The sequence below is a fragment of the Nerophis ophidion genome, linkage group LG08 (assembly GCF_033978795.1).
Source record: "Nerophis ophidion isolate RoL-2023_Sa linkage group LG08, RoL_Noph_v1.0, whole genome shotgun sequence".
Classification (NCBI taxonomy): domain Eukaryota; kingdom Metazoa; phylum Chordata; class Actinopteri; order Syngnathiformes; family Syngnathidae; genus Nerophis; species Nerophis ophidion.
The window spans coordinates 21,126,831-21,151,383 of NC_084618.1; the positions used below are offsets into that span (position 1 = coordinate 21,126,831).

At 43.6% G+C, this 24,553-nt stretch overlaps 1 protein-coding gene across 1 annotated transcript in view; it reads right to left on the reverse strand.

The window, feature by feature from the left end:
- lamc3 (laminin, gamma 3) overlaps positions 1 to 24,553 on the reverse strand; it is a 297,472-nt gene that overhangs the window by 245,421 nt on the left and 27,498 nt on the right. Inside the window, 1 exon segment of the mRNA XM_061907982.1 lies at positions 12,896 to 13,200. Coding sequence (XP_061763966.1) covers positions 12,896 to 13,200 — 305 coding nt within the window.

The window sequence follows — 24,553 nt, forward strand, 5'->3', positions numbered from 1 at the left end:
CATGCGGTAAATTTAGGCCTGCGCTATAAATTTGAGTGTGATGTAAGGATACTATCATGAAAAGCACATTTGATAAAAAAAAGTTATAGTCTTGCCTTTATTTATAAATGAAGTCAATGTGCAGCTCCTTCTGATCAAAATCATTGATAACTTGTTTATAGAAGTTTTCCTTATCTTTTTAAAAGTCTTTCTGTCTCGATGGATATCTTCCTTTATTACCTCCTGCTTCGATTGAAAGTCCAGTTTAGAAAACTGTTTTATTTTAGATATGTAATCCTCCATGTTAAAAGTGCAAGCGAGAGGACAAAATAAACGATCGCTGCTCACTCTTGCTGCTTGTTGTCACTTCTTCTGCAGCCTAGTAGTCGCAAGAAGGATCACTAGCGCCCTCTACCACCAGGAGGCGGGAGTCATTTAATGACTCATATTTGACACACGCAGCTACGGTATATAAATAAAACATAGGTGCTTACTGTTCTTTTTAGCATATTCAATAGCTTGGACCTTAAATCCTACTGAATAGCTCTTAATCTTCTTTCCTTTATGCGATTTCAAATTATTGAAATCAGCCTCCTCCAGTTTGAAAATTATGACAGGTGAAGTGTCACTTGTGACGTGACGAGTTTGACCCGGCGGAAATTTTAGACATATGCTAATAAAAATAATATTTTGCGAAACGAGTTTGACCTGGCAGTAATTCAAGGCAGGCGCAATTCAAGGAAATACGGTAATCCTTTGGTGCGGCCGCTGGAAAATACAACGTACACTTGCTCTCAGGAGGATATACTGTGATGTATTCCGTATCATTCACAATCACAAGGCTGAAAATCATTTGTAATGTTGTAACCGCCAAAAAAAGACTTTAGTCTGTATTAAACAGTATTTTTTTAATAATAGCCACAACTTGTATTATATTGTGTTGTGTGAGCATGTCTGTTGGCATTTTATGTTATCTTTTTTTGCACCATGACTAGGGAAGGTTGTTTGCGTTAGGTCGTATACTATTGGTTTGATTCAAATACTTGGTCATAGGCCTGATTTGCTCATTTTAATTAGCAAAACGGCGACTTCTTCCAAATATGTGACTGCTCGAGAGCGAGTTACCACCAGATTTATCGATTCAACTAGTAATTTTTTGGTGCGGCCGCTACAAAACACAACGTACACTGGCTCTCAGGAGGATATACTGTGATGTATTCCTTATCATTCACAATCACAAGGCTGGAAATCATTTTCGCCAAAAAAGACTTTAGTCTGTAGTAAACGGTATCTTTTTAATAATAGCCACAATTTGTATTATATTGTGTTGTGTGAGCATGTCTGTTGGCATTTTGTGTTTTTTTTTCACCATGACTAGGGAAGGTTGTTTGCGTTAGGTCGTAAAGTATTGGTTTGATTCAAAGACTTGGTCGTAGGCCTGATTTGCTCATTTTAATTTGCAAAACGACAACTTTTTCCAAATGTGACTGCTCGAGAGCGAGTTACCACCAGATTTATCGATTCAAGTACTAATTATTTGGTGCGGCCACAACAAAACACAACGTACACTGGCTATCAGGAGGATATACGGTGATGTATTCCTTATCATTCACAATCACAAGGCTGGAAATCATTTTCGCCAAAAAAGACTTTAGTCTGTATTAAACAGTATCTTTTTAACAATAGCCACAATTTGTATTATATTGTGTTGTGTGAGCATGTCTGTTGGCATTGTGTATTTTTTTTTGTACCATGACTAGGGAAGGTTGTTTGCGTTAGGTCGTATAGTATTGGTTTGATTCAAAGACTTGGTCGTAGGCCTGATTTGCTCATTTTAATTTGCAAAACGACAACTTTTTCCAAATGTGTGACTGCTCGAGAGCGAGTTACCACCAGATGTATCGATTCAAGTAGTATTTATTTGGTGCTGCCGCTACAAAACACAACGTACACTGGCTATCAGGAGAATATACTGAGATGTATTCCGTATCATTCACAATCACAAGGCTTAACATCAGTTGTAATGTTGTAATCGCCAAAAAAAGACTTGTCGGAATAAAGTGTATTTTTTTTTTAAAATAACATCAACAACTTGTATCATATTGTGTTATGTGTGAGCGTGTCTGTTGGCATTTTGTGTTTTTTCGATTTATATTTGTAATTATTTTTTTTTTGCACTATGACTAGGGAAGGTTGTTTGCATTAGGTTGTATACTATTGTTTTTTCAAATGTGTGACTGCTGTAGAGTGAGTTATCTCCAGATGTGTCGATTCAAGAAATAATCATTTGGTGCGGTCGCTACAAAACACAACATACACTGGCTCTCATTAGGATGTATAGGGATGTATTCCTTATCATTCATAATCCCAAGGCTGAAAATCCTTTGTAATGTTGTAATCGCCAAAAAAAGACTTTAGTCTGCATTAAACAGTATTTTTTTAATATTAGCCACAACTTGTATTATATTGTGTTATGTGTGAGCATGTCTGTTGGCATTTTGTGTTTTTTTTTGCACCATGACTAGGGAAGGTTGTTTGCGTTAGGTCGTATACTATTGGTTTGATTCAAATAATTGGTCATATGCCTGATTTGCTCATTTTAATTTGCTGGATGGTGACTTTTTCCAAATGTGTGACTGCTCTAGAGCGAGTTACCACCAGATTTATCGATTCAAGTAGTAATTATTTGATGCGGCCGCTACAAAACACAACGTACACTGGCTCTCAGGAGGATATACTGTGATGTATTCCTTATTATTCACAATCACAAGGCTGAAAATCATTTGCAATGTTGTAATCGCCAAAAAAAGACTTTAGTCTGTATTAAACAAAAAGACCAGACATTGTTGGAAGCCCACAGTCGTTTCAACGTCCCGTATTTAGACTGCAGAAGTACCCTTTGGGGAATGCCTCCCCTTCATATCCACTTGCGTTATTATGCATCATGTTCTTATTGCTGAAATGGGAACAACTACTGTCGCAGCTGAAGAAGAACACACTCTCCCCCGGTTGAACGTGACGATCCACTTTGTACCGAAAGACGATTTGGCTTTGTTTCAACGCCGTGCCTAAAAAGGCATGAGACGGGAGGTCTGATGGTAGGCGGGTGTGCATGGGAGACACACTCCTCGAGAGGGAGAGGCGACGGCGTGTTGTCTCATCTCGCTGCAAAAGAAGGGGGGGGGAGGCGTCGTGCGGGTGCTGCGGAGTGATTTGCCACCCAATCTACGTATCCCTGCCTCTTATTGATCCCGCGCAGCTTCATCATCAGCGGGTCGATGGGCGCTAAAAGAAAACGCGGCGGTCACGTTTTTGTTAATGTAAATACGGATCCCGCGCAGATCTTCCACCCACTCAGAGTGCTCAGACAATTACATGGGCTCACAATGGGACTTGAACGATGAAATAGGCATGGCGTTTAATGTGGGATTGCGGTATTCTCCGCCATGATGCAACACTTTGTTTACTGCGAGGCTAAAAAAAAAAAAATCCAGGATCATTCACTGGAGCGCATGTTAGCAAGGCCAGACCGGCGACACACCAGTCCAAAACCTGACCCAATAACAAGGTAAATGTTCTTTATTACGTAAAAATCAAATGACGGGTCTTTGTATGGACCAGCTGACAGGTGAGCAGATTGCCCAGCTGGGACGGGTTATCTAATCGCTTGTGTCCTGTATCGGCAGGGGCCGAGGCCATGAGAGGGAGAAGAGAGCCGAGACGCACGAGAGAGCAGGAGGTCGCGAGTTGAAAGACACAAAGCTTAAAAGATGAAAAAATATACTTTGTTGAGCCCTGGACTGCGGGTCCTATCGATTCTATACAACCACAGAAAGCCCACACACACAGAGACTTCCATAGTGATATTTTACTTACCATGAAAATAACAAATATATTGTTTTTCATGAGCTGTGTACTAACAACATTCTGCTAATGTTAGCATTATAATATTGATTTATTTTTATTTTTTTTTTACACCATTTTGGTGCCGTAACCTGGTACTTGACACGTATGACCCTGCAGTGTACGGCAACAAAAGTGTGCAATTAAAATGATTATTTGCACGCTAACAATCACACCCTTTACACAAATTTGTTGCCATACAAATCCGGGTAGTATAACCTGGTACCTGACACGCACGATGTTGGAATAATTATGTGTATATTATCACACAACTCTTATGCTTAAGGGCCGTTGCTATAGTTATTATCAATTGTGCTGAAGTTGTATTTTTCTGTCCGTGCAAAGCTGGCAATCCAAAAGACTGCATGTCGTCTTGTATCAGAATTGAGTCCAGACTCGGCCTGCTGGACATCGAGTACCGTGACGCAGAAAGAGCAGAGACAAGGTACATTTGCATTTCTTGAATAGTCATATATTGTGTCTAACTGGGGTTGCTGAAATCACCCCACCTCCTTCAGCGGCAGCTTGGGTGTTTTAACCAGGGACCTCCCAAATAAATACGGGAGCACATGGGTTGAAGTTTAGAGCGTAGTTTGGATCTGTATTAGAGTTCAGCCCAAACGTCTCTCCTCATTGAGCCAAATTTAACTCTGTCCCTGCATGATTCCTTGCTTCTTGTCTGATTAATAGATGTCATCAAGGTTTGAACCTGACATATGACTCTGAAGTGTACGGCAAAAAAAATATGTAAAAAATATGATGAGCATGCTAATGTTAGCATGCTAGTATTGATTTTTATTTATTTATTTTTTTACACACTTTTTGTGCCGTACACAGTCATATAACGTGGTACGTGACACGTATGACTTGGAAGTGTACAGTATGCGAATGTTAGCAGGCGAATAATAATTTTCTTCACACAATTTTTCCGTGAAAAAAAAATTATTACTAGCATTGGCTTGCTAACAATCATTTTCTTGACACAATTTTGTCGTCGTACACATCTGGGTCATATAACCTGGTACGTGACACGTATGAGCCTGAAGTGTACGGCGACAACATTGAGTAATTAAAATGATTAGCATGTTGAAATTAGCACGCTAACAATCATGTTCTCTACACAAATGTGTTGCTGTACGCATAATCTGGTACCTGACACGCATGATGTTAGAACAATTATGTATATATCATTACACAACTCATATGCTTAAGGGCTGTTGCTATAGTTATCAATTGTGCTGAAGTTGTATTTTTCTATCCGTGCAAAGATAAGAAAAAAGATTATTAGCATGCTAACATTATCATGATATTTTACTTACCATGAAAATAACACAAATATATTTTTTATGAGCTGTGTACTAGCATTTTACGCCTACTTTGTAAACAATCGGCAACCTTCAGAGATCACATTCAGTTTCTCTTAAAACATTTTTTTTACCACTGTGTTACTGGCCTTTCCTTTTAACAACACTCAGTAAACGCTTGGGAACTGAGGAGACCAGTTTTTGAAGGTTGTTCAACAGTCCAGGGGTCTAGGTTGTGGTCTTTCTAGGCTTTATAATGTGCCACACCTTTTCAATTGGAGACAGGTCTGGACTACAGGCAGGCCAGTCTAGTACCCGTACTCTTTTACTACGAAGCCACGCTGTTGTAACACGTGGCTTGGCGTTGTCTTGCTGAAATAAGCAGGGGCGTCCATGATTCTCCCAAACCCATCGAATTGATCTTGTCAATTATTCCGTTTTTGAATTAGTTGATTGATTCAAATGTTTAGATTTCGGACGGCGGGGGGTGGGTGGGGGGGGGGGGGGGGCAAAGAGGGGTCAATGAAGTTAAGATAAGAAAAATAAGGAATGGGAGAGGGGGAGGGAAGGGAAGCGTCCGCCTTCATTGAGAGCCAGACAGAAGAAACTGAACATTGGAAGGTGATCCTTTTAGTCAAGGTTTTTTGGAATGAACTTGGACAGACTAGAATATGCCCATAGGTCTTTATTGATCCCCTTGGGCCGATCCCAATCACCCTTCCAAGTGAGCATGAATTCATTGATTTTTCCCTCCAGCTGTTGACCCCCGAGCCGTGGAACACACAGCAACGAGGGGAGGAGGGGGTGGGTGGGGGGGTGATGACCACCAAGATGTTGACCCGTGGAGATAAAAAAAACAAAAACAACATGTTTTTCATTTCCAATGTTGTGAAAGCTGGTGGGGGCGGGAGACGAGACCTCCGGATAAACAAACGGTCCTAAGACCTTCAGGAAAGAGGACACCAAAGTTCCAAAGGAAAACCGGTTTAAGTATCTCAACTAAAACTCTTAAAAACCCCACAATTTGATTGTTAAACGATGAGTAGGGTGAACAATTAGAGTTGTACGGTACTAATAAAGTACTGCGGTACTCATAAATTCACCAGTAAAAATACCGGTACTTTTTAACTTTTCATGGACATGGCTGGAAGTATAAGCCGAGGCGCACGCACACAGAGCACTTAAAAGTAGAAACGAGAAAGAGACAGAAAAGGGAGAATGGACGTATTTATGGGTGGAACTATACAAATAACTGTAATAATGACTCTGAAATGTAAGGCAACAAAATGGTGTAAAGAAAGAATTATTAGCATGCGAGCAAAAATTTTCATACTAATTTTAGCATGCTAACAAAAATTTTCTTTACACAATTTTGTGTACTGTACACATCACAGTCATGTAACCTGATATGTGACACGTATGATTCTTAAGTGTACAGCAACAAAATTGTGTAAAAAAAAACAAAACAAAAAAAAAACATTATGAGCATGTTAACATTGGCATGCTAAAAAATATTTTCTTTACACACATTTTTTTTTCCGTACAGAGAGTCATATAACCTGATACCTGACAAGTATGACTAAATTGTACGGAAAAACAATTGTGTAAAGAAAATGATTATTAGCATGCCAAAAAAAAAATGCTGATGTTAGCATGCTAACAATAATTTTCATACTAATGTTAATATGCCAACAATCCTTTTTTTTTTTTTTTACACAATTTTGTTGCCGTACACACAGTCGTATCACTTAGTACGTACCACGTATGACTCCGAAGTGAACAGCAACACAATTGTATATATAAAATGATGAGCATGCTAATGTTAGCATGCTAAAATTGTTTTTTTTTTTTTGTTTCACAATTTTGGTGCCGCACACATCAGTATCATATAACCAGGTACCTGACATGTATGACTCTGAAATGTACAGCAACAAAATTGTGTCAAGAAAATGATTGTTAGCATGCTAACATTAGTATGCTAACAATCATTTTTTTGACTGACTCTCCGTACGGCAACAAATCTTAGAACCTGTTACCTGACATGTATGACTAAATTGTACGGCAACAAAAACTGTGTAAAGAAAATTATTAGCATGCTAACAAAAATGTTCATGCTAATTTTAGCATGCTAACATTAATATTCTTTACACAATTTTTCTTGCCGTACACATCAGAGTCGTATAGCTTGGTACGTGACACGTATGACTTCTAAGTCTACGGCAACAAAATTGTGTGGAAAAAACAAAACGATTATCAGCATGCTATTGTTAGCATGCCAACAATAATTTTCATATTAATGTGAGCATGCTAACAATCTTTTTTTTTTTCCACAATTTTGTTGCCGTACACAGAGTCGTATAACCTGGCACGTGAGACGTATGACTCCAAAGTCTACGGCAACGAAACTTGTGTGGAAATAAACAATAACCTGATTTTAGCATGCTAACGTAAGCATGCTAACATCTACAACATGAAACATGCCAAGTTATACGACTCCCGACTCAGTCCCCTTGTTCATGATCCACTACTCGGATCATGCCATATTGTGTTTTTTGTCCTGTTTTGTATCACATCTGTTTAGTATTCGACTTCCTTAGTTCCTGTTGTCACCTGCCGTTTGTTTTTCTCACGCACCTGCTCTGTGATTATCGCCTTATTTAAGCCTGCCTTTGTTTGCCATTCGGCCTTGGATTCTCATTTGCGTCCATGCAACAGGTGACGTCGCTCTTCCCGCATTGTGGTAATTACTTTTGTGTACTTGAGCTTCCACGCTATTCTGTTGTTTTATTCTGTCCCTAGCTCATGCTAGCACTTTGTTGGTTTTGTTTGTAGTGCCTCCGTGAAAGTGTTTTGGTTCTTATCTCGTTTTTAAAGCTAAATAAATCATCATTCTTACCTTTTCGCTGTGTCCTACTCAAACCTCCTCCACGAGAGAACAAGAACCACACGGCGATGCCAGCAAAGCGTCACACTCCTGAATTTTACCGGCCAAATAATGGCGGTTTTGTTTCTCCATTGGTGAAAAAAAACACCGTACATTTTACGGTACTTTTTTATCAAACGTTTTATTTATTTATTTTTTAACCAAAAAACCAGTGTGTGACTAACGGTCGCCAAGCATATTCACTCTCTCTCAGCTCAAATCCAGTTTTCTGTACAGACCCGTCTTCTCTGCGCCCGTGCCACTCGGTTCTTGACAGCCGCCTCGCCTCACGACGGGCGCGACCCATAGCCGGGGGATAATCCAATCCCGCACAACGTCTTTATGTTCACTCGCGGCGGCCGTGAGGCGAGGGCGTCTTTGTGCTGCCGCCTGCTCGGCGCGGCTTAGGATGAGGAGATGATGGGCCTCTGCGCCGCTGTCGCGCCCATCTCCCCCCCCCGCCCACCACCTCAGCCCCTGCTTGAAACGAGATCATGCTTGAGGAAAGCTCCCTTTTTCTGCGCGGCGGAGGGGGGCGGGTGCGGTTTCAAGAGCTGCGGCGTCGAGCGATCCGTGGGGTGACACGACTGAGAGCGTCTCGTGTTGCATTCGAGGGGCGCTGAAGTGCATTTGTCTACAAAACTCCCTACCATGCCGCAGCCTCCCACTCCAACATGGGCGGGGTCTCTATTGTCTTGCTGAAATAAGCAGGGGCGTCCAGGATAACGTTGGTTGGGTGAAAACACATGTTGCTCCAAATCCTGTATATATCTTTCACCGTCACAGATGTGTAAGTTACCTTGGGCACTAATACACCCCCATACTATCACAGATGCTGGCTTTTGAACTTTGCGCCGAGAACAATCCGGATGGTTCTTTTCCTCTGTTCCGAAAGAGCACGACATCCACTGCTTCCGAAAAACAATTTGAAATGTGGACTCGTCAGACCACTTTTACACTTTCCATCAGTCCATTTTATATGAGCTCGGGCCCAGCGAAGCCAATGGTGTTTCCGGGTGTTGTTGATAAATGGCTTTGGCTTTGCATAGTAGAGGTTTAACTTGCACTTACTTACAGATGTAAAAAAAAAAAAAAAGTTAATGTCCCAGCGATAGTCATACACATTTGACCCATTCCCTTGTTGCATCCCCTGGGAGGTGAGGGGAGCAGTGAGCAGCAGCGGTGGCCGCGCTCAATCCATCTTGTAGGAGCTTCATGCCAGCGAAGCCGGCGGAGTTTCTGGGTGTTGTTGATAAATGGCTTTGGCTTTGCACAGTAGAGATTTAAATTGCACTTACAGATGTAAAAAAAAATGTCAAAGTCCCAGCGATAGTCACACGCATTTGACCTATCCCCTCGTAGGTGAGGGGAGTAGTGAGCAGCAGCGGTGGCCACGCTCGGTCCATCTTATATGAGCTCGGGCCCAGCGAAGCCGGCAGCGTTTCTGGGTGTTGTTGATAAATAGCTTTGCATAGTAGGGGTTTAACTTGCACTTACAGATGTAAAAAAAAAAAATGTCAAAGTCCCAACGATAGTAACACGCATTTGACCTATCCCCTCGGAGGTGAAGGGAGTAGTGAGCAGCAGCAGTGGCCGCGCTCAGTCCATCTTTTATGAACTCGGGGCCAATGAAGCCGGCAGCGTTTCTGGGTGTTGTTGATAAATGGCTTTGCATAGCAGGGGTTTAACTTGCACTTACAGATGTAAAAAAAAAAAAAATGTCAAAGTCCCAACGATAGTCACACGCATTTGACCTATCCCCTCGGAGGTGAAGGGAGTAGTGAGCAGCAGTGGCCGCGCTCGGTCCATCTTTTATGAACTCGGGGCCAATGAAGCCGGCAGCGTTTCTGGGTGTTGTTGATAAATGGCTTTGCATAGCAGGAGTTTAACTTGCACTTACAGATGTAAAAGAAAATGTCAAAGTCCCAACGATAGTCACACGCATTTGACCCATCCCCTCGTAGGTGAGGAGAGTAGTGAACAGCAGTAGTGGCCGCGCTCGGACCATCTTTTATGAACTCGGGGCCAATTAAGCTGGCAGCGTTTCTGGGTGTTGTTGATAAATGGCTTTGCATAGTAGGGGTTTAACTTGCACTTACAGATGTAAAAAAAAAAAAAAAAGGTCAAATTCCCAACAATAGTCACACGCATTTGACCCATCCCCTCGTAGGTGAGGAGAGTAGTGAACAGCAGCAGTGGCCGCGCTCGGTCCATCTTTTATGAACTCGGGGCCAATGAAGCCGGCAGCGTTTCTGGGTGTTGTTGATAATTGGCTTTGCATAGTAGGGGTTTAACTTGCACTTACAGATATAAAAAAAAAAAAAAAAAGTCAAATTCCCAACAATAGTCACACGCATTTGACCCATCCCCTCGTAAGTGAGGGGAGTAGTGAGCAGCAGCGGTGGCCGCGCTCGGTCCATCTTTTATGAGCTCGGGCCCAGCGAAGCCGGCGGCGTTTCTGGGTGTTGTTGATAAAATGGCTTTGGCTTTGCATAGTAGAGTTTTAACTTAAACTTACAGATGTAAAACAAAAAATGTCAACGTTCCAACGACAGTCACACACTTTTAACCTATCCCCTCATAGGTGAGGGGAGTAGTGAGCAGCAAAGGTGGCCGCGCTCGGTCCATCTTATATGACCTCGGGCCCAGCGAAGCCGGCAGGGTTTCTGGGTGTTTTTGATAAAATGGCTTTGGCTTTGCATAGTAAAGTTTTAACATGCACTTACAAATGTAGAAAATAAAATGTCAAAGTCCCAACGATAGTCGCATGCATTTGACCTATCCCCTCGGAGGTGAAGGGAGTAGTGAGAAGCAGCGGTGGCCGCGCTCAGGAATCATTTGATGATTTAACCCCCAATTCCATCACTTGATGCAATGGGTCCCATTCTTATAGTCTTTGGTATGACTCGGCCAGGGTTTGAACTCACAACCTTCCGTCTCAGGGTGGACACTAACCACAAGACCACTCAGCTGGTTTGTAGTGACCAACGGTAGTTACCGACAGTGATTTTCTAAAGTGTTCCTGAGCCCATATGGTGATATCCTTTACATGCTGATGTCGCTTTTTGATGCGGTACCACCTGAGGGATCGAAGGGCATGGGGATTCATTGTTGGTTTTCAGCCTTGCCGCTTACATGCAGTGATTTCTCCAGATTCTCCGAACCTTTTGATGATATTCCAGGACCGTAGATGGTTTTTGTATTTCATTGCTCTTTAGGCTGTAGGGGCGAAGGGTGTCAAAAAAATAGATGAATAGAAATTCAAATATTTCTTATTTTTAATCGGCTAAAAAAAACTATTAAAAATGTATTTTTAATTTTTATTTATTTTAACTCTGTTCTGTCCAGCCACACCGGCAAGTCATATTGTTGATGTGGATCAGATCTGGGCAAAATAAGATTGTCCATTTTTTTTTAGCCTTTAACAACAAAACTGTTACAGGTTTCAATTATGATTGAATTTAATTATATTTATATAGCGCTTTTCTATAGTGACTCGAAGCGCTTATACATAGTGAAACCCGATTTCTAAGTTACATGTAAAGCAGTGTGGATGGCACCGGGAGAAGGTGGGTAAAGTGTCTTGCCCAAAGACACAACGGCAGTGACTAGGATGGCGGAAGCCGGGATCGAACCTGGATCCCTCAAATTGCTGGCACGGCCACTCTACCAACCGAGCTATACAGCTATAAAATTCATGAAAAAAAACAGCACAAAATCAAATTTTATGGCAGTATTTTAATGAAAATCAACCCTTTTTTGTTTGTCTTCAAATCTGCCATATATAGTAAAAATCAAAAAACGGCCCTAACTTTGTTTTTTGTTTTGCGTTTCAGAATTTGAACTAGAATGAACGGAAGGTACACGGACCAGAACCAGTTTTCTTTTAAGTAATACAGAAACTGATCACAACTGGGTCGAATGCGTATGACTATCGTGCACAACCAAAGCAATTAATCAACAACAACCAGAAACGCCGCCGGCTTCGCTGGGCCCAAGCTCATCTAGTTTATGGAGGAATGTAGTTAATGTAGTTAATTATAGAACTGGCGTCCAATGTTATTGAAAAGGTATCGATTTTGACTCTAGAATCTATTTGAATCGAGAACCGATTCTGAATCTAATCGTTACACCCAAGAATCTAATTGAATCGAATGGTGTGAGGCCAAAAGTTTAAATGGTAAATGGGTTATACTTGTATAGCGCTTTTCTACCTTCAAGGCACTCAAAGGGCTTTGACATTATTTCTACATTCACCCATTCACACACTGATGGCGGGAGCTACCATGCAAGGCCCTAACCACCACCCATCAGGAGCAAGGGTGACGTGTCTTGCTCAAGGACACAACGGACGTGACGAGGTTGGTGGAAGGTGGGGATTGAACCACAAGGTCCTAACCACGACCCATCAGGAGCAAGAGTGACGTATCTTGCTCAAGTACACAACAGACGTGACAAGGTTGGTAGAAGGTGGGGGGATTGAACCACAAGAGCCTAACCACGACCTATTAGGAGCAAGGTTGAAGTGTCTTGCTCAAGGACACAACGGACGTGACGAGGTTTGGTAGTAGGTAGGGATTGAACAAGGAACCCTCAGGTTGCTGGCACGGCCACTCTACCAACCGCGCCACGCTATCCCTGATTCACAGACCTGATATACACCGTTGTCGTAGGAACAATTTCTGAACTGAAGACCCTTTGCATCTTATTAATAATGAATCAAATTATTAGAATATGTTGAGGGACGATAAAATACAAGCTGTGGAAGAAGAAAACGAGGCCTGACCTGCAACACCAGGCTCTGGTCGAAGTTGTAGGCACTGGGTCGCCCTTCCAGGGTGGAGAAGGCCACGTTCCCGCCAGTCAGGGGGGAGATGTCGCTGAACTCTCCGGTGCATAATGCCGTCCTTTCATCGTCTCCCTGGCGAAGGAAGCCCTTCTCATCCTTTCCGTAGGTGTCCCGGCAGGAGGCGCTGTAGAACTGATAGGGCAGCCAAGGTCCATCGGCCTCTGTGCGTTTGTAGATGGCGAAGCTCTCGGGCCGACTGGTGTAGAATTTCAGTCGGACGTAGCTGATCTCGAAGGCCTTTCCTGTGGAGCACACTTTGCATCAGCTGAACTCAAAGACGTATACCGGGCTATTTTTAAAACGCTAAACTATGTGTTATTTAGGCCCTGGAGCTAAACAAAAGCTGACTCAATTGCAACGGAGAGAAAGAAAACATTCGGGTATGGGGGGTGGGGGGATGGGGGTGGGCGAGCTCTCATTTCCCACGCTCCTCTGCAGGGTAAACAGATGTCTCTCCTGCAGGACAGGCTGAGAATGTGTTGCGGGAGACAGACAAGAGGCAACAAGGCAAGAAACACGTATGGGTACTCCTGCAAATTTAGAAAATCATAACAGAATACGAATACACTACTGGAAGTCTTCAATGCCTTGTGGATTTGGGCAAAAATAGAGAAAGCAAGTCTTTGCAAGGAGTTACAGTCAACACCGACTTCCTTGATGTTTCTGATTGGCTCGAACGGTTTTTTGGTTGGAAATTTACCAATAGTATCTTAAATCAGACGTCTAATTGATGATTCGAATTGGAAGAGTCGGATTTGACATTGAACCCTGCAGTTGAATCGTTGGATATTGAAACCCCCCCTCCCAACTCTGTGGTTGGGAGGCTTGTTGAGGCTCTGCATCCCAACACATCCGTCATTTGTGGGGGGGGACACGCCTTTGCCAGCCCAAAGCCCCCCCCAACCCCCATCGAAGATGAAGTCTGCGATTCGCTCAGGCAGTAGCCTACTTCAATGCCCCCCTCTGGGAACGATAGTGATCCTCCCTACGGGAGCCTTGTTACAAAGTTTACTTCCTCTAGATGAGGTGTCCCCAAGCTGTCGCCGGCATGCTACCAGTAGCCTTTCTGAGTAACTCGCGAGAAGCTTCACCTCATTATGCACAGCTTTGTCTACATTAAGCCGGGTAACTCCTTAAACAAAATAATTATTTAGCCTAAGCCCTGTGCCATTTACACTAACCCATCGTTTAGGATTCAACTCTTAGGATAATTTTTTGTATTTCTTGAATCTCCGGCTCTTAGCTCTGTATGGACTCATTGATCTTTTACAGACTGAGTTCAGGGAGTAAGGGAAGTCAGAAATAACGCGCCACAGCTTCATAACAACCGGTTTCGTAACTTGGAGCTAACCACTGGACAGATTGAGGACAGTCATCCAGACGTGCCCGTGTTTTTCCTACCTCCACATGTACAAACGCTTGTGGAAATCACACATCAATACCTTAAGAGAAGGAAATGTGCGATTGCAGCTATTTGGGATACAACACATCTCAGACAGCAAGAGAACTTTCGAATGTCCAGGTCAGCTCGGATTCGACTAACCAAAAAACTTTGTCCGTTTGTCGAAGGAGACAACAAGAATGAGGGCTCCCGTGGATGTGATGAAAAAAAATGTAGAGTCTGCTTTGTATTACCTGGCCGACGAGGGAAGACTATGGAAAACAGGGAATGCATTTGGACTGGCAAATCAGACTGTATCAGTTATTGTCTGCCATCTATGTTGCGGACTCAACATCTAGGTCCAGAGTACATAAAGTCCCCAAAAATGACTGGACAAGGAAAGTGAAAGCTAAAGAGTTAGGAATGTCCTGACCAGATATCTAGATCCATAGATTGACTGATGCAAAAAGCAGAGACCAAATCCTACAGCCACCAAACCAGATCCCCTCAACGCCTTGACTCCGCCAAGAAATTCTGTCCATAAAAGTTATGAACAGAATCGGTGACAAAGGGCAGCCTTGGCGGAGTCCAACCCTCACTGGAAACTGTTCCGACTTACTGTCGGCAATGCGGACCAAGCTCTGACACTGATCATACAGGGAGGGGACCGCCACAATCAGACAGTCCGATACCCCATACTCTCTGAAGCACTCCCCACAGGACTTCCCGAGAGACACGGTCGTATGCCTTCTCCAAGTCCACAAAGCACATGTAGACTGGTCGGGCAAACTCCCATCACCGTCAAGAACCCTGCCGAGAGTATAGATGTGGTCCACAGTTCCACGACCAGGAGAAAAACCACACTGTTCTTCCTGAATCCGAGGTTCCACTATCCGGCGTAGCCTCTTCTCCAGTACACCTGAATAGAGCTGGCCAAACAATCAAGTCTTTTAGATAGTCTCTTTTACGTGAACGATTATCATTATTCCGAAGAATCCGTTCTAAAAGTTATTTAGATAGCTGTTAAGTCGATGAGTCGTTCGTTCTGTAAACCACATGGATGAACTTGGACAGAGCGATCTATGGCCGATTACTGTAACGTATCATTTTTGGGCCCCACTTTGTCTAGCATTGGTACAAAATGCGGCTTTTAGATTTTTCACATAAGAAAGTTTGATCATATTAGGCCTATACTAGCTCACCTGCACTGGCTTCCTGTGCACTTAAGATGAGACTTAAAGGTTTTACTACCATCCATCCATCCATCCATCTTCTTCCGCTTATCCGAGGTCGGGTCGCGGGGGCAACAGCCTAAGCAGGGAAACCCAGACTTCCCTCTCCCCAGCCACTTCGTCTAGGTCTTCCCGGGGGATCCCGAGGCGTTCCCAGGCCAGCCGGGAGACATAATCTTCCCAACGTGTCCTGGGTCTTCCGCGTGGCCTCCTACCGGTTGGACGTGCCCTAAACACCTCCCTAGGGAGGCGTTCGGGTGGCATCCTGACCAGATGCACGTACCACCTCATCTGGCTCCTCTCGATGTGAAGGAGCAGCAGCTTTACTTTGAGTTCCTCGCGGATGGCAGAGCTTCTCACCCTATCTCTAAGAGAGAGCCCCGCCACACGGCGGCGGAAACTCATTTCGGCTGCTTGTACCCGTGATCTTATCCTTTCGGTCATGACCCAAAGGTCATGACCGAAAGCCAAGTGGAGGAGTTCAAGTACCTAGGAGTCTTGTTCACGAGTGGGGGAAGAGTGGATCGTGAGATCGACAGGCGGATCGGTGCGGCGTCTTCAGTAATGCGGACGTTGTACCGATCCGTTGTGGTGAAGAAGGAGCTGAGCCGGAAGGCAAAGCTCTCAATTTACCGGTCGATCTACGTTCCCATCCTCACCTATGGTCAAGTTTTACTACTTACGTAAAAAATACTACACGGTCTAGCTTCATCCTATCTTGCTGATTGTATTGTACCATATGTCCCGGCAAGAAATCTGCGTTCAAAGAACTCCGGCTTTTTAGTGATTCCCAGAACCCCAAAAAAGTCTACGGGCTATCGAGCGTTTTCTATCCGAGCTCCAGTACACCCATTAACAGTTCGAGATGCTACCTCCGTAGAAGCATTTAAGTCCCATCTTAAAACTAATTTGTATACTCTAGCCTTTAAATAGACCCCCTTTTTAGACCAGTTGATCTGCCTTTTCTTTTCTCCATTGCCCCCCTGTCCCTTTTGGGGGGGGGGGGGGCAGGTCCAGTGGCCATGGATGAAGTGCTGGCTGTCCAGAGTCAGGACCCGGGATGGACCACTCGCCTGTATCGGTTGGGGACATCTCTGCGCTGCTGACGTGTCTGCTCGGATGGTCGCCTGCTGGCCCCACTATGGACTGGACTCTCACTATTATGTCGGATTCACTATGGACTGGACTCTCACTATTATGTTAGATCCACTATGGACTGGGCTTTCACAATATTATGCTTGACCCACTCCACGTCCATAGCACCGGTCTCCCCTAGAGGGGGGTGGGGGGGTCACCCACATCTGCGGTCCTCTCCAATGTTTCTCATTGTCATCCCAATGGGTTGTGAGTTTTTCCTTGCCCTGATGTGGGATCTGAACAGAGGATGTCCCTGTGGCTTGTGCAGCCCTTTGAGACACTTGTGATTTAGGACTATACAAATAAACATTGAATAAAAATTGATGGAGTTACAACCGGCATTTTTTAAGGATGTGAGTAAAGTTACAAATAAGATATGATAGGGCAGGGGTCACCAACCTTTTTGAAACCAAGAGCTACTTCTTGGGTACTGATTAAATCGAAGGGCTACCAGTTTGATACACACTTAAATAAATTGCCAGAAATAGCCGATTTACTCAATTTACCTTTAATAAATAAATCTATATATATATAAAATAAATGGGTATTTCTGTCTGTCATTCCGTCGTACATTTTTTTTTTCCTTTTACGGAAGGTTTTTTGCAGAGAATAAATGATTAAAAAAAACATAATTGAACGGTTTAAAAGAGGAGAAAACAGGAAAAAACTGCAAATAAAATTTTGAAACAGTTTATCTTCAATTTCGACTCTTTAAAATTCAAAATTCAACCAAAAAAAAAAAAAGAAGAGAAAAAATAGTTATTTCGAATCTTTTTGAAAAAATTAAAAAAAGAATTTATGGAACAGCATTAGTAATTTTTCCTGAATAAGATTAATTTTACAATTTCGATGACGTGTTTTAAATAGGTTAAAATCAAATCTGCACTTTGTTAGAATATATAACAAATTGGACCAAGCTATATTTCTAACAAAGACAAATCCTTATTTCTTCTAGATTTTCCAGAACAAAAAATTTAAAAGAAATTCAAAAGACTTTGAAATAAGATTTAAATTTCATTCTACAGATTTTCTAGATTTGCTGGAATATTTTTTTTTTATTTTAATCATAAGTTTGAATAAATATTTCACAAATATTCTTTGTCGAAAAAACAGAAGCTAAAAATTGAAGAATTAAATTAAAATGTATTTATTATTCTTTATAAAAAAAAAAAATACTTGAACATTGATTTAAATTGTCAGGAAAGGAATTTAAAAGGTAAAAAAGTATATGTGTTTAAAAATCCTAAAATAATTTTTAAGGTTGTATTTTTTCTCTAAAAATGTCTTTTAGAAAGTTAAAAGAAGCAAAATAAAAAAATTAATGTTTTTTTTTAAACAAGTGAAGACCAAGTCTTTAAAAATTTTTTTTAAAATTCTATTTGAGTTTTTTCTCTCTTAGAATTAAAATTGTCCAGCAAAGCGAGACCAGCTTGCTTTTAAATAAACACAATTGAAAAAATAGAGGCAGCTCACTGGTAAGTGCTGCTATTTGAGCTATTTTTTTGAACAGGCTTGTGGGCGACTCATCTGGTCCTTACGGGCGACCTGGTGCCCGCGGGCCCCGCGTTGGTGACCCCTGTCATAGTGGATCCTTACCATGAATTGATTAACGTGTACCCCGACTTGAACAAGTTGAAAAACTTATTCGGGTGTTACCATTTAGTGGTCATCCATCCGTCCATCCATTTACTACCGCTTATTCCCTTTCGGGGTCGCGGGGGGGCGCTGGCGCCTATCTCAGCTACAAATCGGGCGGAAGGCAGGGTACACCCTGGACAAGTCGCCACCTCATCGCAGGGGCAACACAGATAGACAGACAACATTCACACTCACATTCACACACTAGGGCTAATTTAGTGTTGCCAATCAACCTATCCCCAGGTGCATGTCTTTGGAAGTGGGAGGAAGCCGAAGTACCCGGAGGGAACCCACGCATTCACGGGGAGAACATGCAAACTCCACACAGAAAAATCCCGAGCCTGGATTTGAACCCAGGACTGCAGGAACTTCGTATTGTGAGGCAGACGCACTAACCCCTCTGCCACCGTGAAGCCCCATTTAGTGGTCAATTGTACGGAATATGTATTGAACTGTGCAATCTACTAATAAAAGTATCAATCAATCAATCAATCAAAGCTTTGCTCTAAAACCCAAGAAAGAATCTATGTTTTAATGAAGCAGATTCGACTTCTAGAACCCTTAGTGGAAGACACTTATGTATACATTTGTTTGACAACTTTACTGATTACGACTTTTCCTGGGAAATACTCATTTTCTTTCCTTTGTAGTTTTTGACCGTAGATTTGAAAAAACAAGCGATTTTTACACAAAAAAAAGAAACAGAAAGTCGGCAAGAAGAAACACAAATAACACGCCAAGTGGACAAGTCACAAAGACAAGACCCAGCTGGGTAGAACACTCGGTACATAAGGTTTTCCCTTGGGGGTGGGGGACAATAAAGTTTGTTTAACTCTGAAAAGCCGATTGAGAGAGCCATGAAACCAATGCCGAGGACTATGTGACTGGGTTTTAAATAGCCCGGCTTGTTGACACGGGTCTTATCAAAGCACACAAGGCGGTCTTCGTCACTCATTGAGAGATTTAATTCTCATTCCAACGACTCCCTCGCTCTTCAAACATTCATCGGGAAGTCCTCTGACTCGCGTTGCGCTAATCTGCCGGGACGTGACGGATACACAAAGCATGGAACTACGGGGAGTAACATGTCTGCCAACACGCATCGCTCTTCTTGGGATCTTTGTCCTACATCCTTGGACACACGTTAGAACAGGGACTTTGGAACACACCCCTCTGTATTGTCTCGGCTCTGCAGCATCTCTCTTGTTTTTTTTTGCAGCCGGCTCTAATGGTTTCTTTCCTCTCGCAGCCAAAAGATCGTTAAACTTTCATTTACTCTCCGCGTGGGGTGACCGCAGCCCTGCCGGCACCCAGGCACAACTCATCAAGGAGGCAGGAGATGATGTCAGATTACCACCCCCCCCTCAGGGGATGAAAGGCAAAGTTGCATCTGCAAACGATACTGGAGTCATTTTGCACATGCGGTGTTTAATGGGTCGTGATTGGGAGAGGTGTATATTTGAGAATTCATTACAGCTCATGTGGGTACGACCGTGATGATGTAGCTCCGGAAGATAATACGAGACAAGAAGCTACCAATGATTACCGATCAATATGAAAATTACGACTACTGCCACAAAAAAAAAAGATGACTATTGACCGAAGCTACCTCAAGCATTGGCAAGTGAGTATGATTAGTTCGGTCATCTTGGTTTTGATATGATTCCAAACTCTTAGAGCCGGACTTTTATTAGGAAAAATCCTGGGGAGTTTGACGAGAATGAATAAAACCATTCATCCATCTTCTTCCGCTTATCCGAGGTTGGGTTGATGGGGTAGAAACCTAAGCACGGAAGCCCAGACTTCCCTCTCCCCAGCCATTTTGTCCAGCTCCTCCCGGGTGATCCTGAGGCGTTCCCAGGCCAGTGGGGAGACATAGTCTTCCCAACGTGTCCTGAGTCTTCCCCGTGGCCTCCTACCGGTCGAACATGCCCTAAACACCTCCCTAAGGAGGCGTTTGCTGGGGGATCCCGAGGCGTTCCCAGGCAAGCGGGGAGACATAGTCTTCCCAACGTGTCCTAGGTCTTCCCGGTGGCCTCCTACCGGTCGGACGTGCCTGAAACACCTCCCTAGGGAGGCGTTCACTGAGGGATCCCAAGGCGTTCCCAGGTCAGCTGGGAGACAGTCTTCCCAACGTGTCCTGGGTCTTCCTGGTAGTCTCCTACCGGTCGGACGTGCCCGAAACCCCCCCCTAGGGAGGCGTTCGGGTGGCATCCTGACCAGATGCCAGAACCACCTCATCTGGCTCCTCTCCATGTGGAGAAACAGCGGCTTTAGTTTGAGCTCCTCCTGGATGGCAAAGCTTCTCACCCTAAGGGAGAGCTCTGCCACCCGACGGAGGAAGCTTATTTCGGCCGATTGTACCCGTGATCTTGTCCTTTCGGTCATAACCCAAAGCTCGTGACCATAGGTGAGGATGGGAATGTAGATCGACCGGTAAATTGAGAGCTTTGCCTTCCGGCTCAGCTCCTTCTTCACCACAACGGATCGATACAACGTCCGCATTACTGATGACGCCGCACCGATCCGCCTGTCGATCTCAGAATCCACTTTTCCCCCACTCGTGAACAAGACTCAGAGATACTATGGACTGGACTCTCACACTATTATGTTAGATCCACTATGGAATGGACTCTCACACTATTACGTTAGATCCATTATGGACTGGACTCTCACACTATTAAGTTAGATCTATTATGAACTGGACTCTCACAATATTAACTAAATCCACTATGGACTGGACTCTCACACTATTACGTTAGATCCACTATGGACTGGACTCTCACCATTATGCTGACCCCACTATGGACTGGACTCTCACTCTCTTATGTTAGATCCACTATGGACTGGACTCTCACTATTACGTTAGATCCATTATGGACTGGACTCTCACAATATTAACTAAATCCCCTATGGACTGGACTCTCACACTATTATTTAGATCCATCATGGACTAGATACTCACTATTATGTTAGATCCACTATGGACTGGACTGACACTATTATGTTAGATCCACTATGGACTGGACTCTCACTATTACGTTAGATCCATTATGGACTGGACTCTCACACTATTATGTTAGATCCACTATGGACTGGACTCTCACCATTATGCTGACCCCACTATGGACTGGACTCTCACTCTCTTATGTTAGATTCACTATGGACTGGACTCTCACTATTACGTTAGATCCACTATGGACTGGACTCTCACCATTATGCTGACCCCACTATGGACTGGACTCTCACTCTCTTATGTTAGATCCACTATGGACTGGACTCTCACTATTACGTTAGATCCATTATGGACTGGACTCACACTATTATGTTAGATCCACTATGGACTGGACTCTCACCATTATGCTGACCCCACTATGGACTGGACTCTCACTCTCTTATGTTAGATTCACTATGGACTGGACTCTCACTATTACGTTAGATCCATTATCAATCAATCAATCAATGTTTACTTATATAGCCCTAAATTACTAGTGTCTCAAAGGGCTGCACAAACCACAACACAAACGGGACGTCGGTGACAATGATGACTATGATTATGGACTGGACTCTCACAATATTAACTAAATCCCCTATGGACTGGACTCTCACACCATTAGTTAGATCCATTATGGACTGGATACTCACACTATTATGTTAGATCCACTATGGACTGGACTCTCACTATTATGTTAGATCCACTATGGACTGGACTCTCACACTATTATGTTAGATCCACTATGGACTGGACTCTGACTAACTTAATTTAAAAAGAAGAAAATCCCAACCATGTTTGATTATTGACTGACTTTCAGTTGTTAACTATCTGCGCAGCTTTGCACATGACTGCTTGCATCCGAACGTACATCCTTGCAAGACCCCAGACGCCGATACTTGTTTATTTTGCCGACATCGTACTGATATCAGATATCAATAACGTACATATTGATCCGTTCTTGTTGATCCGTGTACGGTGCTCTAAAAGGCAGGCTGTGGGAGGTCTGTGGTCCAGACCAGAACGCAGGCTTACTAAACACCGACAGTCGTGTTTGTTTCCAGCTCAGATTGTTTCATTCCTCCTCCAGTCGCGTTTGACTTCAAAGGCCGCCAGAGAGCGCCGGCGGCGGCAGACTTTTCATCATTGTTGTACATTGGAGACAGGATGTTGCTTTTTTCTGGGACTGCGCCCGATGAGAACCAGCTGCACACTTCAATGATGCCTGCGTGTGTGTGTTGGTGGGCGGGGGACGAAAAACCTGACCCTGATTCCTCACCAGCATTTTTTCCCCTCCTCCTCCTCCCTGGCTGTGTTTTGTTTGCTCCCCTCCAAGCAGCCCGTGTTTACCATCCCAGCTCCCATGTTTAGTTTGGAGAGGACATGTCGGAAAACCAGATGTGTCACGTTGGTTTTCATACCTGACATTTTTTGCTTTTTTTTTTTTTTTCCTAACACTGGCTTAGTGGTGTTGAGGTCAAAAGATCAATCTGTGTTTTTTGTGGAGGCAGGAAAAAACCATAGCGGAGGATCCGTTAAAACTTTCTTTCAACGGCGGCGCAGTCTGCCCTTTTCCACCTGGACAGGCCTCGAATTATAGAAAACAGAACCACTTCCTGCTCTCGCATCATTTAAGTCTGCATTAATTCCTTTTAACATTTTCAACGTGTCACCCATCATTTTCTCACACATTTTCCTAATAATGACACATTCCTACATTGATATAAATATATATATCAATCAATCAATCACTGTTTACTTATATAGCCCTAAATCACTAGTGTCTCAAAGGGCTGCACAAACCAAAACACAAACCACTACGACTTCCTCGGTAGGCCCACATAAGGGCAAGGAAAATTCACAGTTGGTACAAAATGCGGCTGCTAGACTTTTGACAAGAACAAGAAAGTTTGATCACATTACGCCTGTACTGGCTCACCTGCACTGGCTTCCTGTGCACTTAAGATGTGACTTTAAGGTTTTACTACTTACGTATAAAATACTACACGGTCTAGCTCCAGCCTATCTTGCCGATTGTATTGTACCATATGTCCCGGCAAGAAATCTGCGTTCAAAAGACTCCGGCTTATTAGTGATTCCTAGAGCCCAAAAAAAGTCTGCGGGCTATAGAGCGTTTTCCGTTCGGGCTCCAGTACTCTGGAATGCCCTCCCGGTAACAGTTCGAGATGCTACCTCAGTAGAAGCATTTAGGTCTCACCTTAAAACTCATCCGTATACTTTAGCCTTTAAATAGACCTTTTTAGACCAGTTGATCTGCCGCTTCTTTTCTTTCTCCTATGTCCCCCCCTCCCTTGTGGAGGGGTTCCGGTCCGATGACCATGGATGAAGTACTGGCTGTCCAGAGTCGAGACCCAGGATGGACCGCTTGTCTGTATCGATTGGGGACGCCTCTACGCTGCTGATCCGCCTCCGCTTGAGATGGTCTCCTGTGGACGGGACTCTCGCTGCTGTCTTGGATCCGCTTTGAACTGAACTCTCGCGGCTGTGTTGGAGCCACTATGGATTGAACTTTCACAGTATCATGTTAGACCCGCTCGACATCCATTGCTTTCGGTCCCCTAGAGGGGGGGGGGGCGGGGGGGGGGGGGGGGTTGCCCACATCTGAGGTCCTCTCCAAGGTTTCTCATAGTCAGCATTGTCACTGGCGTCCCACTGGATGTGAATTCTCCCTGCCCACTGGGTGTGAGTTTTCCTTGCCCTTTTGTGGGTTTTTCCGAGGATGTTGTAGTCCTAATGATTTGTGCAGTCCTTTGAGACATTTGTGATTTGGGGCTATATAAATAAACAATGACTGACAGACACCCAGTCGGTGACAATGATGACTAAGAGAACCTTGGAGAGGACCTCATATGTGGGCAACCCCACCTCTATGGGACCGAAAGCAATGTGAAGTGAGTGAATTATATTTATATAGCGCTTTTCTCTAGTGACTCAAAGCGCTTTACATAGTGAAACCCAATATCTAAGTTACATTTAAACCAGTGTGGGTGGTACTGGGAGCAGGTGGGTAAAGTGTCTTGCCCAAGGACAACGGCAGTGACTAGGATGGCGGAAGCGGGAATCGAACCTGCAACCCTCAAGTTGCTGGAACGGCCACTCTACCAACCGAGCTATGCCGCCCCACAATGGATGTCGTGCTGGTCTAACATGATACTGTGAAAGTTCAATCCATAGTGGATCCAACACAGCCGCGA